Source organism: Musa acuminata, chromosome BXJ3-11 (genome assembly GCF_036884655.1).
Source record: "Musa acuminata AAA Group cultivar baxijiao chromosome BXJ3-11, Cavendish_Baxijiao_AAA, whole genome shotgun sequence".
Lineage (NCBI taxonomy): Eukaryota > Viridiplantae > Streptophyta > Magnoliopsida > Zingiberales > Musaceae > Musa > Musa acuminata.
Window position 1 is genome coordinate 3,876,002 of NC_088359.1, and position 21,527 is coordinate 3,897,528.

General features: G+C 43.9%; 3 protein-coding genes and 1 long non-coding RNA gene across 4 annotated transcripts; 2 read left to right on the plus strand and 2 right to left on the minus strand.

Annotated features, from left to right (window-relative positions):
- Positions 1-1,649: 1,649 nt before the first annotated feature.
- LOC135652418 (uncharacterized) lies at positions 1,650-2,474 on the minus strand. The gene is made up of 3 exons (XR_010502126.1): positions 2,413-2,474; positions 2,262-2,309; positions 1,650-2,180 (listed from the first exon to the last, which is right to left on the minus strand). It is a non-coding gene; the product is annotated as an uncharacterized LOC135652418 (long non-coding RNA).
- Positions 2,475-3,726: 1,252 nt separating this feature from the next.
- Positions 3,727-4,552, plus strand: LOC135652316 (UDP-glycosyltransferase 91C1-like). The gene is made up of 2 exons (XM_065173155.1): positions 3,727-3,786; positions 3,875-4,552. Exons 1-2 carry the CDS (start codon positions 3,727-3,729, stop codon positions 4,550-4,552), a joined length of 738 nt encoding a protein of 245 aa, XP_065029227.1.
- Positions 4,553-10,678: 6,126 nt separating this feature from the next.
- Positions 10,679-11,892, minus strand: LOC135652244 (protein MIZU-KUSSEI 1-like). Its single transcript, XM_065173061.1, has one exon. The coding sequence runs from the start codon at positions 11,674-11,676 to the stop codon at positions 10,798-10,800; it is 879 nt and encodes a 292-aa protein (XP_065029133.1). The 5' UTR covers positions 11,677-11,892; the 3' UTR covers positions 10,679-10,797.
- Positions 11,893-15,721: 3,829 nt separating this feature from the next.
- Positions 15,722-21,334, plus strand: LOC135652856 (protein AGENET DOMAIN (AGD)-CONTAINING P1-like). The gene is made up of 3 exons (XM_065174159.1): positions 15,722-16,333; positions 16,570-16,986; positions 20,771-21,334. Exons 1-3 carry the CDS (start codon positions 15,893-15,895, stop codon positions 21,200-21,202), a joined length of 1,290 nt encoding a protein of 429 aa, XP_065030231.1. The 5' UTR covers positions 15,722-15,892; the 3' UTR covers positions 21,203-21,334.
- Positions 21,335-21,527: the final 193 nt, after the last annotated feature.

A 21,527-nucleotide genomic window follows, 5' to 3' on the forward strand; every position in this document is an offset into this window, starting at 1 on the left:
ATCTGTTTCACTCTCATCATTAGTTGGCCACTTATACGTGCAATTGGAGATAGGCTTATATATATATATATATATATATATATATATATATATATATATATATATACTAAGTAAAAGTTTAGGGCAACGATCACCCGAGGAGAACGTGTAGCAGAGGTTGACCGACACGTATGGGTCGCTGCTGACTGCCGCCGAGAACCTTCAGGACCCAGCTCACCCGGACCCACATGCACCCAAATCATTCACTAGCGGATCAGGTGGTGGGGCCCGCTAGCGACGCGCACGCCTAGGCATCCGCGGGCGTCCGAGCTGGCGATGGCGGCATGCGTTACGCGGGCGGGACTCGGGTTTCCCCTCGACGCGCCGGTCAAAACGGCTGGTTCGGTCAAAGGTCTGGTCTTCTGCTTCCTGCCTATTTCCCAGTGTGATTAGCCACCTCCGGCCATTTAATTCGAGGTTTGTTTGTAATTAGCCAATCAGGATCTGCCACGTGTTGCTATAAAGATTTCCCGTAAAAGTAAAGGAATTTTGATCTAATTTTCTAACAACAAAAGACATTTATTATGTCACATTCAAGTGACTCACTCATATTAATTTTATATAATAACCGTTTAGGTTTAGCTTTTGCATAAAGAACTATGTCTTCCAATAAAAGAAATAGAAAAGAAAAGAAAAGAATGATGATGGCATTAAAAAGCAGTATATTAATGTGATGTAAAAGTTAAAAGGGAGGAAGGAAGAGAGCAGTGAAAGCTAAGAAATCCGAACGTAGGAAACGACCCTTCATCTCCATCAGCAGCGAAAGTCTTCGAGGTAGGACAGGCCAAGGTGGTGGTCAACTCACGGATGCATGTTAAGGCCACCACCACTACCATACGAAAGCCTTCCTTGATTAGATGTTGTCGCTGGACAAGCCCTAGTGGCTTGCAAAGGAAGTCTAAAGCCGAGGCTTCTGCCATGAATGCCCATCATCACCATACCCTTTTTTGTGTTCTTCCTTTCTGCCATCAAAATATCCCCATGATCTGTCCAATATTCCACTCTAAACCATGTTATATTGCCTGAGCTATCACCCTCTAAGTTTAATGGAGAAGACAAGCTCAACATTCGAGAGAGAGTGAGAGAGAGAGGCAGTGACATATTACTACTTGGAGCCATCATAATGTGAGATTATGTTCGAGAAAATGTCAATTGGTCATGTTACTAATGGAGAAGACAAGCTCAACATACGAGAGAGAGTGAGAGAGAGAGAGAGAGAGGCAGTGACATATTACTACTTGGAGCCATCATAATGTGAGATTATGTTCGAGAAAATGTCAATTGGTCATGTCATTTGAGATGACAAACTGTTATTGATCTTTGTCCATGTTATGCTGAGGCCATGGCCATGTCTTCGCAGTTGCAGAGACCAAGGTGGATCTCTCACGGTTCGGAAGGATCGGCGGCTATCACAGCTTCCATGGGCGAAGCTTTTCTGTGATTGCTGTTCTTCGCAACACAAACGTCCAAGAAAAGAGAAGGTAAATGGCGAGCTGAGGTCATTCTTTTCTCAGATAGGATCAAAACTCCTTTCACAACACACCAAAAGGCCTTTACCGAATAGAGTTGCAGTGGATACAGCGAAACCTAACATACAAAAGAAACGCAAATAATCCAACACTCTGTACATTGCGACAAACTCAACTGGTCACGAGAAGAATATTAGAGCCTGTGAGACGAAGGAAGCAGACGGCTGCAAGGCATATCTCCTCTGAACGCAAGATACAAAAACTAATTTTCATGGATGACGGAGTAGAAGGAAATACCCTAAATAGCTCAAGAGGGATAGACTGGAGAAGAGGGCAAGTGGGAAGCGAGAAGAGATGAAACGAAAGAACGGGTAAGAAGCCTCGGATGAAGAAGGAGAGGACGGCGAAGATCGACCGATTAGGTCTTACAAGGCCAAGAAAAGGTCTTACAAGGTCAAGAAGACTTGCAAGGGAAGAAATGAGGAGAAGGATTCAGGAGGGGAGAAGCTCAGCGAGGACAGCACCGTTCCGAAGCTAACAATAAGAAAGGTCAGCGAGGATAGAACCTTCGCTGTTGACTCCAAAGGCGAACCTTTCTTCTTCATGCAGCCAATCTGGTGCACTGCCGAGGATGATGACAGAACCGATGGCCGACGGCCCTCCCATTACAACCTGCAAGTAAAAGAAGAAAAGAAGGTGAAGAAGCATAACAGGAGGAGAGGATCAACACATCTATCATATATTTCTCCCCACCAAGTGATCCAAACCCTCGTCTTCCATTCTCCACATCTAGGGCTCGACCTGCAACAGCAAGAAGACGAGAGAATGAGAAAGGAGACATCATAAGTATCACGCCCATGCATCCACCTCGGCTCAAATTCTCTTGCTCGGATGCCTAACATACCTTTGAGCGAGGGAAGGATATCTACTAGCTGGCTGGCTTCAAGGGATGATAGGGAACATATATGGAGGATGTAAGGGCAGTAGGTGTTGATCTTTAACATCCTGGCTCGGCACGTGCTAACTGTAATCATGAAGTGTTGCCCTAATAAATAAATGATAATGCTATCACTTAGATCGACAAACACATGTTAAGACGAGGTGGGTACTGAGCACAAAGACTCTCACATGAGGGTACGTGCACCACGTAAAACAACGTTGTCGCTGTCTCTTTGAAGTTTGTACAGCTCAAGTTGAGACGATGACCCCTATTTAATGAGCCTTAATCTGTGCTCCATGGGGAAGTGGGAGACCGAGTGCACGCGTCGAGCACGAGATCGACAATAATGATCGACACGGCAAACCCCAGCACGGTCTTCAAAGCGAGGGAAGCCGAGACCGGTCATACGTATGTGATTCGTGCATGCATGTGGAGGAAGATACAGGTAGAACTTTTGATTCTAAAGATTTAGAGCTGTTGCGTAGTATTGCTTATAATAACAAGCTAATCATAGAGAGACAGAAAGAGGTCGATGTATGAGAAGGAGGGGAAGAAGAAGAAGAAGAAGAAGAAGAAGGCGCCATGTCCCCTATTAGTAACCAAAAGCTCCGATCTCCATCTGGGTTAGGCGGCACCGAAGGAAGCAAGCTCTAGACATCAATGAAACTTTCGCCAAGACAGTAAAGAGACAAAACCGATAAAAGAGCTTCATAATGACTTGCAGGTAAGAAGAAAACAACAGGTACTCGCTTGCACCACTGCATGAAAGGCTGTCATTTCATTCAAGTGTCAACCTTTATATCATAGATTTGAACTCTGACAGTGATCTCATGGTCCCTCAACCTTCCCTCCTTCCATCTCTCTCACACAGACACACACACAATCTGTCCCTGCTAGCCCTTGGTTTAATTCGCTCTTCCCGACGATTTAATTGCATGCCCTAGTTTGTGTGTTATCTGTTTCTGGCATTTTGCATCACTCACGTGAAGTTCATATCCAAACGCAGGTTTACTGACAGATTGACGGGGACCTGTCATGAGAATTAGGACCAGCTCCTTCAATGAACCTGATGATTTCTTTTGTTCTTCAGCTGCCAATTCTTGGGAGCTTCAGTGTGCTGCTGCATGCATGAAGGGTGAAAAGGGTGGCCTGTTTTTGATGTACTGTGCCTCAACTTACGACAACAGCTTAGTGATTTTTACTCAGCACAGACGATGATGTAAAGCATCATAGCTTTTAAATTGCATCATGTGCTCGGAGTGAAAGTGTTAATGGACGATGAGAAAGGATGCACTCTCTACTGCAAGTTTTATATATTCCTCCAAATATTACATCTCAGTATGTATATCACTATCCTCTAAATTCCATGTAGAAAACTCATGTTAATTACTTCTAACAGTGGTCAATATTAGTTCTTTCCATGTAGAAAACTCGATCTGATTTGCCTACGGCATGGATCGAGCCTGAATCAAACTCATATCGGTGCGCGGGCTCGCCGGACTGGATCCTCTTCGACTTTTTTTACTGGATCCCCAGAGTCGCCGCCGGCCTCGGTGTACACTGCGCCTACGTCAGCCTCGTCACCGCCACCGCCAACGCCTTCATGTGGCCAGCCTTCCTGCTCGCCATCGGCGACTGGGGCCACCGCGTGAAGCCCGAGGTGATGGCCACCCAGCCCCGCTGGACCCCTTTCCCCACCTCGCTGGCCTACCGCCGTCACGAGGCCTTGCAGGTGCTGCACGACATGGTCGAGCTCAGGGGCTTGGGCGTGTCCGGCGCGTTCCGGCTCGGGTCTTCCCTCTCCGGGTGCGACGTCGTGACCGTGCGTAGCTGCCCCGTGCTGGAGCCCGAGTGGCTCTCCCTCCTTGGCTGGCTTTGTGGCAAGCCGGTGCTCCCTCTCGGTCACTTCCCTCCAGCTGCTATGAAGCACGACGCCGCCGGCAGCTTCACCGAAGGCAACGACTTCTTCCGATGGCTTGGCAAAAGGGAGGTTCGCTCGGTGGTGTACGTCTCCTTCGGGAGCGAGCTGCTGCGAACCAGAGAACAAGCTCACACAGGTGGCCGACGGCCTCGAGGATTCCAACCAGGGGCCGGGAACTGGTGATCACGGTTGGGTCCCCCGGATAAAGATCCTGGCCAACCCGTCGGTGGGTGGCTTCATGACCCACTGCGGCTGGAATTCCCTGGTGGAGGTCCTGCAGTTCGGGTTGCCGCTCGTGCTGCTGCCATTGGCAAACGATGAAGGGCTCAACGCCCACCTAATGGCGGAGAAGAAGGTGGGGGTGGAAGTCCCGAGGAGGGAGGAGGCGAGGCCTTCGATGGGGATGATGTCGCAAGGACAATGAGGCTGGCCGTGGCGGACATGGAGGGGAGCAGTGCAGTGCAGTGCAGTGCAGGGCCTGGGCGAAGCAGCTGCACGCCGTGCTTGGGAACAGAGACATGCATGACCGCTACGTGAATCGACTTTGTCGAGTTCCTCATGGAGACGGACGCCAAGCTTTGCAGCAGTCGCCTCCAAAGCCAAAACACAAAACAAAACTCTTTCTTCATTGTCATTCTACTTCGGGCAGAGATAAATCGACAACAGATTACGCATCGAATAAGTATCGAATCATAATTTTATTTTATTTTATATATTTTAATCTTTAATTAATTTATGATTAAAAGAAATTTCTCTCTCAAAAATATATATATATTATCTTAATAAATAAAATTTTTATGGTATTATAGTCTTTTTTGCTTCAAGCAAGAAAGGTTTTCTCACTTCCCCTATCCCTTCCTTCCTTCTATTTGTTTCCCTTCCCTCTATAATAATCCTCGTTGATCTGCTCCGATGACACCAATTCCTTTCTCTGCATTAATTTGCCTTGACGATAGCAACTCTCGTGCAATCGAGAGCAAGCTGATCTACACATCACAGCTTTCTCTTTTGCTCTTCTTCACCTACTGCTATTGTTGTTGCTACAGTAATAATGAAACCGCTTGCTTGCTAATTTGCAACAATAGGCATCGCTGCAGCAACAATACCTCCACCTCCCCATCGTCGCATCTCTGCCCCATAGCTTACTGTCTAGATATTGCTGTAGCCATCCTCTGTTCTTCGTTGCATTTCCAGCGATCCACCGACAATGTAATCGATCTTCATCATAGTCTCTCTTTCCTCCCGTAGGCCTTGCTTCGCCATTGGATTCTAAGCCTCTATGCATTGCCCAATTTGCTTCCATCCAGCGATTCTCCTCCTCACATCGTCTCGGACGCTTCCCACAACTAGTCAGCTCTCCATTTGCTCCGGTGCTTACGCTTGTACCAAAGTGGAAGACGCGTGATTCCTCTACGAAGTCTTTCTCCTCTATATGATGCAACTTATATATATAAATACAATCACTATAATCCCCATCAAACTCTTTAAAGATAATAAACTATATATCTTAGCAAGTATAATTTATTGAGCTATATCGATGGGTCTCTCTATTCTCCATTTGAAAATATTCAAATATCAAGAGAAACAAACTTAATAACAAATCCTAATCATAAGTTATGTTTACGTCAAGATCATCTTATTTTATAAGCTATCCAAGCTTTAGTCACTAGCTTCGTAGCACTGTTGATTTCTTCGTGCAACACTATAGTCAAAGTATGGTCTAAGTTATAAATCATCTTTGCTAATCTCTCTCACACTCACATGTTTATTTTTTTATTAATCATGATGACAATAACCCAAAAGAAAAATATTATTATTGATTATATAAAAAATAAAAGTATATTATTATACAAGACTTGTCTTTAATAAATTATCTCCTGATGAAGAAATCATTTTCCACACTTTTAACGACATAAGAGATGAATAGTAGCTATTATTTAAGCACATGATTTACCTATCATTTGAAGAACTAAATGATAAATTATTTAATCATGAAACCTATCCGAAGCACAAAGAAAAGATGATAGGACTTGCAATCACAGCTGAGTTCTACTAAAAAGCTAAAGGCAAGGGCATCAGTTTTTATTGAAGTAATAAGAACTTCGATAAAAGCTCAAATAAGATGCATCTTAGATATTTAAGTGACAAAATTATCATCCATCACTCTACTACCAACCTATTAGTCATGGTGGTCATTCCAACCCAGGAAACAACTTCAACTACTGCGATTATAAAGAAACGTGATACACTAATAACAGTCACTATAATTAGTGAAAAATAATTTGCTAACCATTTGATAAAATTGACCATACAACTAAGGTGTGTCATTCCTAACTAAAGCCTAAGGCATCTAATTGGCCTCAAGCAAACATCATGATTAGTCTAGTTACTTATTTAAACAATTAGATTATCGACCCAAGTGTTTTATATCATATCACATTTGATTTACAGAATATGTTCACTCCCTCCAACTATAATGATAATGAAGACATTATCAATGGTGACAGTAATAAAATTTCTGTCACTCGTACTGGTTTTATGATACTAAATTCACACATGAATATTTTTATACTCGATAATATTTTATATGTATTTCACATCAAAAAGAATATTATTTTTATTTCTCATTCTATAAATAAAATAATACATCTATTTAGTTCTTTCTTGACTCGTTTCTTATAAAAAATTTAGGCAAAGGGTATCCTTGGTCCAAAATCAAAATAAAGATAACTATTAATGATTGTGAACTTCATAAATTACTTAGCCAATCGTTATTGGTTTAGTTGCTACTTCAATTATCGTGGCACTATCACCTTAGTCATTTGTCATCCTACATTCAATAATAACTAATTTCTCGTTATTTTTTTTTCTAACTTTTAAATCAAGTAAAATTACTATTTATCGTGATGCTTGCCTTATTAATAAAAGTCACATACTGTCTTTTGAAATATCTTTTATATCCTACTCCAAACCATTTGGAATTATTTATATTATTTTCAAATCACTTTCTTTGATAATTTTAAATTTTATATTATTTTCATAAATTACCTCACTAAATATACATGGCTCTAACATCTCAAACACAAATATAATATCAAATAATCCTTACTCATTTTAGAAAGGTGGTTGAAAACTTCTTTTAGTCTATCATTAGAATAGTTTATTTTGATGGAGGAGGTGAATACTAAACTCTAACAACTTACTTTATATCATGTGTTATACAATATCTCTAACTCATTACCGTACACATACTTCAACTAGTTGGCTTTGTCGAATGAAAACATCGACACATAATTGAAACTAGTCTCACCCTCCTATACTAAGTCTTTATATCACTGTTCTTTTGGTCAATAGTCATTTAAACTACAATTTATCTTATTAATTGTATACTCACCCAATTCTATAATACAAGTCACTATTTGAAAGAATATTTTATAAATCCCTGAACATTCAAAAACTCAAAAGTTATTTATGTTATCTCTAGCTATGCTTGTATGCTTCATATAAATTAACATCAAGATTAAGGTTGTACATCTTCACTGGGTATTGAATATCATGCTTTTCAGTACTTTAATCTTCAAACTCATAAGGTCTTTATATCACATCATATTTATTGAGACTAATTTTTCCTTTTAGAATCTTGCTCATTCAATAATATAAACTATTATAATAATCATCTATCATTGGGTTCATATAAGTACACTTTAAACCCCCTCAATTGCACCTCTAATAATATCAACCAACAATTCTTCTCTAGACCTATACTCAATTATTACATCAATTTAGCAACACCTCACTCATGACTTCTCCATCCATCTCTCCACTAACTTAAAGTGTATCAACTTGATCAGGTATGTATTACTAACTCATCACTAATTCTTATATTATCAATACAACTTAATAATAGCATCGTGCCTAAATATCATATGATAATATATTTCAAAAATAACATATTCAAACAATACCAAATCCTTAATCTTCATAGTACCATAAACTTTTCACCTGACTCTTCTGAACCCACAAGCATCACTCAAGTCAAAAAATTTTCACATTGGCATAAAATCATATGTGAGGAATACAATACCCTACTTCACAATATCACATAGATCCTTGTACCATTTCACCATATAAAATATCATTGGGTGTAAGTAGATATTCTAAACTAAATAGAATCCCGATTGATCCATTGCTAAATACAAAGTATGTTTATGATCCATTACTAATACAAACCAGTAGCTAAAAGGTTTCACCAATAATCAAGTGTTAATTTATAAAAATATTTAATCTAGTTGTTAAACCGACGATAATTCGACTTATCCTGAGGATGTCTACCATTCAAAACTAACATGTATGTCAACTAGATATTAACAATACTTTCTTATAAGAGATCTTAATTGAATATTTATTTACATCGCAACATCGTAATTTTATCTATACTCAATATTCAAACCATATATTATAAACTATGGAAAGCTATTTGAGAGAGCCTAATGTACTAAACTTGATTCATTTTTACTATCAATCAACTTTGTTAATTCTAAATCTCATAGCTCTTTATTCCTACAATAATAAAAGAACTGTACTATATGTCTACTGGTTTATGTGGATAATAATATCATCACAGACAATAATTCTATGGAGACCAAATAATTCCTTAAGTAATTAATAAATCGATTCTCGATAAAAAAATTAAACCTTATCTATTTTTTGGGAGTGTAAATAATGTTTATATCTTCAAGACTTTTCTTATCTAAAAAGAAATACATTCAAGATTTATTATTAAGAATGAACATACAAAATACCAAAGAAGTTACCATCCCACTCTTCTCCATTAATAAATATTTAGTTTCTTATAGTATTTATCTCTTATATATTTAAATATTTTATTTATAATCAACAAATTATGCATTGACCCTCTATGTGCATTGGTCATTACTAAAATATTTTCTATGATATTTTAAAGATACTTTCAATTATGCACTTCTTTATGAATACTTATCCTTTCATCTTCGTACCTTCATCGATGATGATTGGACAAACAATACTATTTTATGAGTATAAGTAATGTTTGTATCTTTTAGATTTTTATTTAAAAAAAATATATTCGAGATCTACTTAAAAAAATAAATATGTAGATGCTAAAGGAGTTACCACCCCACTCGCCTCGTTGAGTCACTTAAATTATATGATGATAGTCTATTATGGATCTGATACAATATTTATAAGTATTTGGTTTCTTATAATATTTTATTTATAATTAATAAATTATCATAATTCATGTATTAACTTTCCATACGTATTGGTCATTATTAAAATATTTTCTACGATATCTTAGAGGAACTTTCAAATATAGACTTCTTCATAAATATATTTATGTCATTTCATCTTCGTATCTTTGTCTATGTGAATTAAGTAAATATCGAGTCATCACTACCATCACAATAGAACTCAATTAGGTCACCAAACTATTACACGAACTTGATATCACCTTCCTATCCACTCCAATAATATATTGTAATAATATTGATATTATTTATCTATACTCTCACCCGATGTTCTACTCTCGCATAACCATATTACCAAAGACTTTTACTTTATTAGATATTAAGTTATAAAATATCAATTATGAGTTTCTTATGTTCATACTTCTAACTAGTCGATTCTCTCACAAACCCACTAGCTTAAGGTATTTCGATTAAATCATTCTAAAATTAACATCTTTGATGAACGCTAAGGATCATATTAAAAATAAATACTGAATGACAATTTTACATTCCTTCCATATATGATCGAAAAAAATTTCTTCTTAAAAACTTATATAAATAAATATTACTTTAAAAAATAAATTGATCGAACTAAATTTTTTACTTAACAGAACGAAATCAAGAATATCCCTACAATTTATGCACGAGTATTCAAAGGCAACGCCTACAAGATTTACATGATTTGACTTGAGCTGGGATTGTATCTTTGTGTCGGATTTGAGTTAACTGGGAGCCCTAATAGGGATGAATGCCTAGATAGTCCAAGTCAATAAAAATAAGAAGAAAGCTAATCTAATACTAACTAAATTTTCCTGCCATTTGTAGGTTGGAGGTAGCTTTGATCCCATTGCCACAAGTCACAAAGTATATATCTATCATTTTGACTTCAAATATTATCCCGATGAAATATTAATTTGAGCTGTCCCACCTTATATTTATTTATAATGAGAATCACACAACTTGACATAATTAAACAGTGTCGACATAACGTGTTCTTATTTAAAATCTTGTATTACTTGATGTACTTTTGCATAGTTTTGCCATATATATATATATATATATATATATATATATATATATATATATATATATTTGACCAAGTACGTGGATTTCTCGTTTGACTGGGTTTGATGAGCAGACACCAACGACTAATGAGACTGTTCTCTACATCCTGAGGAGGAAGACGCAGAGCTCAGGGCCGCCACTGATGTCGGTCCCCTTGTGCCTCAGTGAGTCTGGATTGATCAAGTAGAACGCTTCGGAATCTTTGCTTCCGACGACTCGCTCGAACTTGGCTCTCATGTACATAACCTCAGACCCGGCTGCTGCTCCACCTGATCCATCACACAGCTTGGCTGGTAGAAGAGGAGGAGACGGAGGCGGAGGGAGTACCCCGGCGCCCACCGACACAGGTTGGACCATGCTCAGCACGTGGAGGTCTATCTTGGTGCAGCGGCGCGAGACGGCGTAGCCGCACCGGTGGCCGTTGCAGTACATCGTCCACAAGGGCTCATCCCACAGTGGACTGTGCTTCTTGATGCTCTTGCTGGTGGCGGCAGCGGGAGAAGGTGAGGCGACTCGGTCGCACTCGAGGAGGATCCTCACCATCCCGGAAGCCATCTCCTTCACGAGGTCGCACGTCAGCATGGCCAGCTCAACCAGCAGGACCGGCTCCGACTGCGACTCGCTTTGCACCGCGAAGCTGACGCGGCCCTTCTTGTGGCCGAAGAACGTGCCGGCTACCACTCTCCCGCGGCCCGAAGACAGCGTCGCTCGAGGTCGCACGACGGGCAACGCCGGCCACTGGCACGTAGGGGAGATCAAAGAGTGGATTCTGGGGAAGAGGGATCGGACCATGTCGATGACGACCTTCACGAGACTGAAGGACCTGGTCGGCCTCGCCCGAAGGAGCGGGAGGTAGTGGTGCGGCGACAGCGAGCCTTCATGGTCTTCAGAGGCAGAGCTGGAAGAGGCGCGCATGGTGGCGGCAGCAACCTCCGCAGTGCCCCTCAGCTTTGGCCTCCGAGGTGGTGGGGGCAACATCTGTTCCAGATAGGGCGATATGGCAATTAGAGTGGCCCTGGTGCTGCTGCATGCATGAATCACCCAAGTGGAGTGCAATGGAAGGAGGGCCAGGAGTGGGCATGCGCTACGGAAAGAGACGACACAGACATGATGGCCTTTTGAAGATTTGCAGCAACAACGAGAGAGGAAGGGTATAAGCTTTCGGACATGATGGCACCAACAACAAAGAAGAAAACCTTCACAAGTCAACTTAATCCATAGCTTCTCATTGCGTGTTCTATCATGTGTTGGCCTAAAATTATTGGAGATGATACACTGTGATGATGCTGTTAACAGTGACAGGGCTCGTTTGATTAATGAGGCTTCATGAAACAGGCAATCGGAGTGACGCAGGAGATGACACTGAGCTCTGCTCCTCGCTTCTCTTCTTTGCCTTCTCTGTTCTTTTACAGGTAAAACGGGCAATAAAATTAATACTATCTGTTGTGGGAAACAACTTTGAGCCGTGGCCTCGGGCCGACGCGGCTCGGTTCGGGTCCGTACGACGGGGATCTCCCGGGTGCGTTCCTCGAATCCGCCGAGGTGGTCGGGTGCGATGGTCCGATCGGGACGGGGTCGCCGTTTCCTCCGGGCAGGAACTCCTCGTCCGCGCGTCCGACGGGGACTTTCGGCTTCGCACCTGCACAAAGGTCGGGCCAGGGTGCTCGGCCCAACCCCTCCGACGATCAAGTCAGTAGATGTGGAGGGGGTTTCATGAGAAGAAGTGTTTTTAGTGTGTCTGTCCCTCCCCCTTCCTTTCCGTTCAGAATGTGAGGGTATTTATAGGGAAGCTTACTGTTGTTTGATGTGTCTGCCTGCAGGAGGCAGGCTGATAGCGTCTGACATGGGCGTTGGCGTGGCGTGAAGGACCGAGCCTGAGTAGGCGTTAATGCGTCTCGGCCGGTGTTCCGGTTCAGTTGACCGAGTGCTGTCGCGTCGATCGAGGCGTGAGGTGTCGGCTGACGTCAGCCGAGTCTTATCATAATTACTATCCTCATCATATTCCCCCCCGGGAAGAAGCTATGCGTCGGTCGTTGTAACGGGAGTCCGAGGCATGGCTTTAGCCTTGAGACGGGCTGGCCGCGCAGGCGCGGTCTCGGGGAGCATGAAACCGAGGAGCCGAGGAGCACAACGTAGGCGGGCTGGCCGCGCACATGTGTCTCGGGGAACATGGGGCCGAGGAGCACAACACAGGCGGGCAGGCCGCGCAAGTGTGGTCTCGGGTGGCTTGGAGCCGAGGAACACGACGCAGGCGGGCTAGCCGCGCAGGTGTGGTCTCGGGGGGCTTGGAGCCGAGGAACACGACGCAGGCGGGCTGGCCACGCAGGTGTGTCTCGGGGAGCATGGAGCCGAGGAGCACGATGTAGGGGGGGCTGGCTGCGCAGGTGTGTCTCGGGGAGCATGGCGCAGGCGTGTCTCGGGGAGCATGGTGTCGAGGAGCATGACACAGGTGGGCTGGCCGCGCAGGTGTATCTCGGGAACATGGAGTCGAGGAGCACGACGCAGGCGGGCTGGCCGCGCAGGTGTGTCTCGGGGAGCATGAGGCCGAGGAGCACGACGCAGGTGGGCAAGCCGCGCAGGTGTGGTCTCGGGCATCATGCAACCGAGGAGCACGACGCAGGCGGGCAGACCGCGCAGGCGTGGTCTCGAGCATCATGCGGCCGAGGAGCATGACGCAAGCGGGCAGACTACACTAAGGGGGGCTCGGCAGTCTACGACCGAGGGATGTGGTTCGGACGGGAATGTCGCCCTGAGGGGAGCTCGGCAGTCTACGGTCGAGGGACGTGGCTCGGGTCGAGAGACACAACTTAGGTGGGCAGGCCGCGCTGAGGTGGACTCGGGCAGTGCATGGCCGAGGGAAGTGGCTCGGGCCGAGGGACACAACTCAGGCGGGCAAGCCGCGCTGAGGTGGACTCGGGCAGTCCATGACCGAGGGACACAACTCAAGCGGGCAGGCCACGCTGAGGTGGACTCGGGCAGGGACACTGCTCAAGCCGAGGGACACGGCTCAGGCGGGCAAGCCGTGCTGAGGTAGACTCATGTAGTCTACGACCGAGCCGTGTAGAGTCAGAAGGGTTTAAGCCGGGGCCAACCGCGAGCCGAGAGGGGGTCAGGTAGATACTGAACCTTCACTTAGAAGAGACTAAGGCATGGCTTAGATTTCTTTTCATGAGGACTACATCGGTAGCCACCGCGGGTGCTTGGCCTCTCTTATGGAGCCCGCGGTCGGAGGTCGTCCCTTCTCCTCACGGCCGCCCAGGCCTCGGCTGCGATGTACCGGTTAGCCCACTGGAGCATCTCTGGCACCGTAGTGGGAGGTCGCTCCGCGAGGGACCAGAGGAATCTGGAAGGTCACAGGCCTATCTCAAACGCCTGCACTAACAGAGAGGGGTGAGTGTTCGGCAAGCCCCGGATTTGCATGGCAAAGTGATCCACAAAATGTGAGAGGGGCTCATCCTCCCTTTGTTTGAGTCCGAGGAGTAGTGTCGCGGAGGGCTTTGGCCGTGCATAGGCTACGAAGTGGAGCTCGAAGTCATTGGCGAGCTGGCCGAAGGAAGCGATCGTTCCGGTCTTCAAGCCCCCATACCAGGTGTGGGCCGACCCTCTTAGAGTGGTAGGAAACGCTCTACACATCGGGGCATCAGAGGTTCCGTATAGCGTCATTTGGGCATGAAAAGCGGCTACATGGTCCGTTGGGTCGGCGGAGCCATCGTAAGCGTCCAGAGAGGGGAGCTAGAAGTCCGGGGGGACTGTCTGATCCCGTATCTCGGGTGTGAACGGAAGACCCTTGGTGTGCGTCCTCCCCGAGCTCTCCCTTGGACCTGCGAACCTCTTTCTGCACCTCATCGAGTCGCTGGTTGACGAAGCACAACTAGGCCCGCAGGGAGTCCGAAGAGAGCACCTCGGGTTCCGAGCGACCGCTTGGGTTTGTCATCACTGGATCCCCGAGTGGGGCCGGTCGGACCCGAGGCGAAGTGAGGGGCTCCAGTAGTGTCAAGTGGGCCCGAACAGACGCCTTGCATTTTCGTAGTGGTTCGATCGCGGGAGGATGCGTCGGATGAGAAACGAGCGGGATAATGGTTTGCACCATTTCCATCAGAGCTCGGACTTGACGGGCGAGGTCCTGAAAGGCCTCGGGTGACACAGGCGTTGAGTCGGCTGGGGCGCCGTCGGGTGGCGACAAGCCCGGGTCGTTGAATATTTGCCAATATCGTTCGGAGGTCATGGCAGGGTGTTCGTCACGATGGTCTCCGTACGGGGGATGTTCCCCCGAGGCTTCGGTCGGGTGTGACCTCTCAACCGTGGGCTCTTTTGAGCCGCTCGGGTGATCACCCGACATTCCGGGCCTTCCTTCTAGCATCAATCTGTTGTGGGAAACAATTTTGAGCCATGGCCTCGAGGCCGACGCGGCTCGGTTCGGGTCCGAATGACGGGGATCTCCCGGGTGAGTTCCTCGAGCCCGCCAAGGTGGTCGGGTGCGATGGTTCGATCGGGACGGGGTTGTCGTTTCCTTCGGGCAGGAACTCCTCATCCGCGTGTCCGACGGGGACCTTCGACTTCGCACCTGCACAAAGGTCGGGCTGGGGTGCTCGGCCCGACCCCTCCGACGATCAAGTCAGCAGATGTGGAGGGGCTTTCAGGAGAAGAAGTGTTTTTAGTGTGTCTGTCCCTCCCCCTTCCTTTCCGTTCAGAATACGAGGGTATATATAGGGAAGCTTACTGTTGTTTGATGTGTCCGCCTGCAAGAGGCAGGCTGATAGCGTCTGACATGGGCGTTGGCGTGGCGTGAAGAACTGAGCCTGAGTAGGCGTTAATGCATCTCGACCGGTGTTCCGGTTCAGTTGATCGAGTGTTGTCGCGCCGATCGAGACGTGAGGTGTCGGCTGACGTCAGCCGAGTCTTATCATAATTACTATCCTCATCACTATCTATTTTTGTGAGACTTAAAAATGCTATTATATTTATTAATAGGGGTTTATAGATGATTAAGCGAGGATAATTTGAGCAAAATTCCGATCGCTTCTGCCCCCATTTAATGTCACGGGAAGTTGAAAGCGTGAACTCACCTCCGGTGACCAGATACCAACATTTCTTTTCTTCTTTCCGACGCAACCCTCGGTCATTCGCACCTCCATTTCCCGCCAAAATCTGAAACCCTAGCCCCGGGTTGGGGGAAATTCTGGCGGTGGCAGCGATGGCGCCGCCGGAGGGGTTCAGGACGGGGGACGAGGTGGAGGTGAGCTCCGACGAGGACGGTTTCCGCGGCGCCTACTTCGAGGGTCGGGTGGTCCGCTCCATGCCCAAGCTCCGACGCTACACCGTCGACTACGACGCGATCGTGGACGACGCCGACGAATCCCGCCGCCTCCGGGAGATCGTCGACGCCCGGCACGTCCGCCCCCGCCCGCCGCGCCGTCTCCCCGGCGTCGGACGGTGGGTCGCGCTCCACCAGCTCGTCGACGCCTTCCACAACGACGCGTGGTGGGTCGGGGTGGTGTCGGCGGTGCCCACGGGGCGCCAGAGGAGGTACCGCATCTGCTTCCCTCCCAGCCGGGAGGAGATGGAGTTCGGGGCCGATGAGCTTAGGGCTCATCTCGAGTGGGTCGACGGGGAATGGGTTCTTCCCAAATCGCTGGTACTTGGATATCTTTTCCATTACCACCCCCCCTGTTTGTTTCTGCTTCCTTCAGATCGTGCTTGTTCTTAGGTCCATTGAAATGTTCCGATCAAATTTATGGTCTCCTCTCCTTTCCCCTTCTTTAGCTTTACTTTTAGAGCACAGATAATGATATTCTTGGATTATTGGACTTCCAGAGGTAAGAAATTGTGCTTTTTGAGAAGAGCCAAACTCTTGTGGGTTTTTTATTGCAGGGAGTGCCAAGGACACCGTATGGTATAGGAACTCAAGTAGAAGTTGCACGTCTCAAAGAAAGTGTTCCTGTTGCTTGGTTCTCTGCTGTTGTTGTCAAGACAATTTGGAACAATTGTTTCTTGGTGGAATACATAAACTTAAGAAAAGATGATGGTAAAGAATTGATCAGGGAAATTGTTGATTCACAGCATGTCAGGCCTTGCGTGCTCCATGTTCCCATTGTCAAATTTGATCAGCTAGATGGGGTTGAAGCATTCTATGAAAATGGATGGTGGCCTGGGGTGATAACTAAGATCAATGCCGAGTCATGGTACACAGTGAAGTCCATACATTGGGATAAGGAAAGAGAATTTTGTCACACAATGCTGAGGCTCCGATATGATTTAGTTGATGGGCAATGGACCCAGAAACCTCAGGTAGGACGTTTTTTCTTAAATAACTTTAAATTTGGCTTTTCCTTTTGTGCTCCATTCCGCATTATCGATTTGGGATCATATTAAGTTATTTATGCTTGTGAAACTTTCTAGAGAAATATCTGATGATGCATATTGCTTTTTCTTTGATTTAACCCTTAAATGCAAATTTGCAAGTGAAAACATGTAATACCTTGTTCCCATGTTTTGGTAATCAATTAGTGTTGTATGAATTCTAATATCTCTGCAGCTTGTTGTTCTTGATGTTGTTATATTGTTGCTTATTATGACAGTCATACGGTAGTAGGTTGTACATCAAGTCACATTTCTCGTTTCCAATCTGAGCAGTTAAAAATACACATGTTGGCTTTGTATAGCAATTGATTCCTTGAGTGGTCAGGAATCGCTCCTGCTGTTTTATTCTTTTGATATGGACCTTCATATGAAGATGGATTGTTCAGTGGGAGTTTCAGTGACACCTTTTGTGACTAGATAATTCTTTTTTCTATTAAGTTTGGACTTCATAGATATACTTCAGGTGTCTTCACTTAGGATCCAATTTGGTCTTAGGCCATTGCATATAGTTGATCTCACTTTGCGATCAATGTCATTATAAGTCAAGGAACCTGCACCCACCACTTAGTACCATGTATCATATCTCTCTATGAATCAAGCTTCCATGTCTATGGACATCTAGTGATCAAAGATTTGAAGCTAGCTTTATAGGCATTTCAGATCTTTTGTTTGAAATAATGGAGAACCACTGTATCATAATTTGATGGTTCTAGACTGCTGATTCATGGCATGAATTGATAAATAAGGCTAGGTTTAAAATATAGTTCACTTGTTGTAGCTAATTATGTGAAATAAACAACTTATTTGCTAGGCCTTAATAAAAAATGATCAATGTTTTAATTTTTACTTGATATAATCCTTTACAAATCATCATACAACGTTGATGGACCACTACTACACCATATGTTCTCGTCTTGTTAGTACAAAGCATGTTCTTTTGCTGCATTGGACCACCAAATAGCAAGGACGAATGAAAAAGAGACAGGGTAGTGATTTTTCTGGGACTTTGGAAGTTTGGAGGTTCTAAGTTCTTATAAGGAGAATGTTCCAAAATCAGAAAAGTTAGCTATTAAACCTCAGAGCAAGGTTTAAAATTTCGTACCGTATCGGTGTATCGAGTTTTATTCGGTATGATATGTTGTACCAAGTGGTATGCCCAAAAAAAAAAATAATTAATATAAAAATATATATTTTTTAAATAAAAAAATATAAAAATCAATTGTAGCCTCGGCGATGTCACCCCCTCTTCTCCTCGTCGCCTCGTTTGCAGCATTCGACGAAGAAGGTGGTGAAGACGTTGAAGGCCGCAGACGTCTTCGGCTTTCGACGAAGAACGCGACGAAGAAGAAGGCCGCAGAGTCATAGACGCGGTGATGAAGGAGACTGTCTCTTCCGTTGCTATAGCTACCGCCTCCTCTCGTGATCCCCGCGCCTCCAGATCCTCCTCGTTGTTACCTTCTGGATCGAGATCGTCGAGGGAGGGCGGTGCTGAATCGGGATTGAGAAAGGGCATGGAAACAACTTCGCATCGAGGTTCTCCTGATTCTCCCTCTTCGTCAAACACCCTCTCCTTCTTCCTTCTTCGACACTTCTCCCTTAGCCTTGCCATAGCCAGGCCACTATATTGAGCGGACCACCTAGTAGTGGGCAGTCCGCGTATTGGTTCACGGGTGAACCGGTACATATCTACGGGCTGTACGATTCGAAATCGCAAACCTTGCTTTAGAGTCAAATTAAAAGGAGAGGGAGTTTGTTAGTACAGTCAATTTGTCTGCTTTCCTAATATGATCCTGTTTATTTCAAGCAAAAGGAATTCTAATAATTAATATTACAATAGATAATTATGTCTGATAGTGAGGGTTACAGGCATAATGGTCTCATTCAAAGGTACTGGTTACCTTTAGCTGTTTATAAATGCTTGCTCTCTGTGAACATATATAGCTACTTCACAAAGACAATGAGTGATAAGAGACATGTAAGCAAATTCTAAACAGAGAATTACAGATGATACTAGAACATGTGAAAATCATATTGACCTGAAAGTTCTATTTAGAGGCAATATAGGTTTAATTCATCCTTTTAATGAGGAAAAGCATGGCAATTTGTTTTCTTTTTAAAGGGAAAGTCAATTATTTCACTTGATTGATAGTTAGCTATGACTATAATATCTATTAGAAGTGCTTGTGAAGATTTATCTGTAAATAAATAAAAAACTACTTCGTTAATTTTTTAGGTTTTCTACAGTATATTCTATGACTAATAAGGTCTACCTGTTTACAAGATGAATAGAATGAATTGTCAAATGAACAGAAAACTTTATCTAACAATAAAAATCTATTGTGATTATGCTCTCATGGTCTTAGATAAATTCAAGCATCATAATTGGGTACCCAACTCATTAGGGATACAAGAAGAGAACCATATATAGCTGCTTATTTGATTTTTCCAATTTGAGACTGTTGAAACAGGGGTTTTCTTCCAAATGGGTTGATCCTGGTGTCATAAAGATTTCTATCAAAATGCAGTAAAGGGGTTGCGACAGAAGTGATTTATAAAATAGAGTAATAACTGAATTTTCATTTATTGGAGAGGTATTTAGTATAGCTCCGTAGCCAAAGGGGGGGGCCGCAGTTTTCCTTGTTTCTTCTCTGTCCTAGAACATCGGGTAGTGAGAAACTAAAGGGCAAAACTTGGCACCATGGTGAGAATTGCTTCTTTGCAAATTGGATAATCATAGTTTGAGGTATAGAGACACTCTCTGCATGTAGGGGTAAGGCAGTGTATATTGATATTCCTTGGCATTGATGGGATTCTTGTGGACTAATTTGCCTCTTTCTTTTTAGGCTTGTTAGAAATCTTACATTAGCTTTCTCAGAGCTTCTACAAGGATAGACAGAAAGAAACCACAACTTGTGGCCAGGAGATCCATATTCGTCACTGTAAAATTAATGATGGATGTAAGAAAAACATCAAAGCATCATTTTTTTATTGTCTAATCAGAGCTGCCATGCAGTCCATCTACTACAAACATATGATATTTAAATTGCAAATGGACACAGAGTTGCAGAAGGTCTTTTTTTGTTTGATTTAGAATGAGTAATCATCACTTAACCATTTCTCTTTGTTTTGGTTACCGAAAACCTGTAATGTACTTATTTAATTTAGTGTAATTTAGTTCTTTCTGTTGTTGAGCTTTCATTAGTTTCCCATTTTGTCTATATGGCTCATTATGTTTTGAACTGGTTGTGCAAATATTTAGTATTTGACTCTTAGTTGAGCAGTGTGCAGTGAGCAATGCTGGAGCCTCATAAAGAAACCCTAAAGTATTTAGAAAATAAAGATAATTATGATAAACTCCTCTTACCATCCATATTATGTCTAGTTTAACAAAATTCACATATCATGCAGTGTCTGTCATCTACAAAGTCTGACGTGATATAATTGTTGGATTCTATTACGATGACATATCTCGTGGTGGGTTTACTAAGCAGAATACTAACATGATTTTATATTAATGGACATAAATAATCAGTACCAGCATTTCTGATGTTATTCACATTTTGCCAATATGAGTTGAAGGATCATATGCTAAATTTATCTGTACAATTTTCATACAAAATTCAAGCATGCATTTTTCTGGTTCATCCAAGTTTTGCGATATTCAAGGCCCTAACATGTATCCTCAGTTGACTTGTTTAACTGAAATTTTCAGAACATGGTGATGATGGACATCGGAAGAGGAAAAATGGTGGAGGTTAGCAGTGACGAGGAAGGATTTTTAGGTGCTTGGTTCACAGCAACCGTACTCGAATCAATGGGAAAGAACAAGTTCCTTGTGCAGTATCATAATCTGAAGACGGACGACGAAACCCAGCTTCTGACCGAAACTGTGGATGCTCTGCACATCAGGCCCACTCCTCCCGAGATTCCTGTAGATGGCGAGTTTAGGAACCTGGAAGAAGTGGATGCATCCCACAACGACGGCTGGTGGGTAGGGGTGATATCTAAGGTTCTTGACGGTCGTAGGTACATGGTCTACTTCAGGCCATGGAAGGAAGAGATGGAGTTTGGGCACGACGACCTGCGGCTTCACCAGGACTGGATCAATGGACGATGGGTAAGGGCTTCAACAAAATTGCTTTGACTTGATGGGATGCCTGTTGTTTACAGCAGGATTTTGGAAAGCCAGGCTTAGTGAGAAGGTGTATGGTGCTTCAATTGCATCTTCTGAACCATTTTACATGTATACATGTAACAATCACCCATCTACTTCAATGATCTACACCTTATCAGGTTCTGTCAACATGAATCGCATCTTCCTTTTGCTCTTTCTACTAATTGGAGGATAAATTTGAGCACGAATGATATGACCGGGATCAACTTTCTATGTCCGAGTTCTTTGAGGTGGTGTGGGGGCCCTCTCCACGACCCAATCATGTGTTGCCATGTAGTTTTATATGAAATCTAAG

Coding starts and splice junctions, on each gene's coding strand:
- LOC135652856 (XM_065174159.1), top strand. CDS start 15,893: ATGGCGCCGCCGGAGGGGTTCAGGACGGGGGACGAGGTGGAGGTGAGC. Junction 16,334..16,569: donor GGGTTCTTCCCAAATCGCTG/GTACTTGGATAT, acceptor TTTTTATTGCAG/GGAGTGCCAAGGACACCGTA. Junction 16,987..20,770: donor AATGGACCCAGAAACCTCAG/GTAGGACGTTTT, acceptor TGAAATTTTCAG/AACATGGTGATGATGGACAT.
- LOC135652244 (XM_065173061.1), bottom strand. CDS start 11,676: ATGTTGCCCCCACCACCTCGGAGGCCAAAGCTGAGGGGCACTGCGGAG.
- LOC135652316 (XM_065173155.1), top strand. CDS start 3,727: ATGAGAAAGGATGCACTCTCTACTGCAAGTTTTATATATTCCTCCAAA. Junction 3,787..3,874: donor CCTCCAAATATTACATCTCA/GTATGTATATCA, acceptor CTTTCCATGTAG/AAAACTCGATCTGATTTGCC.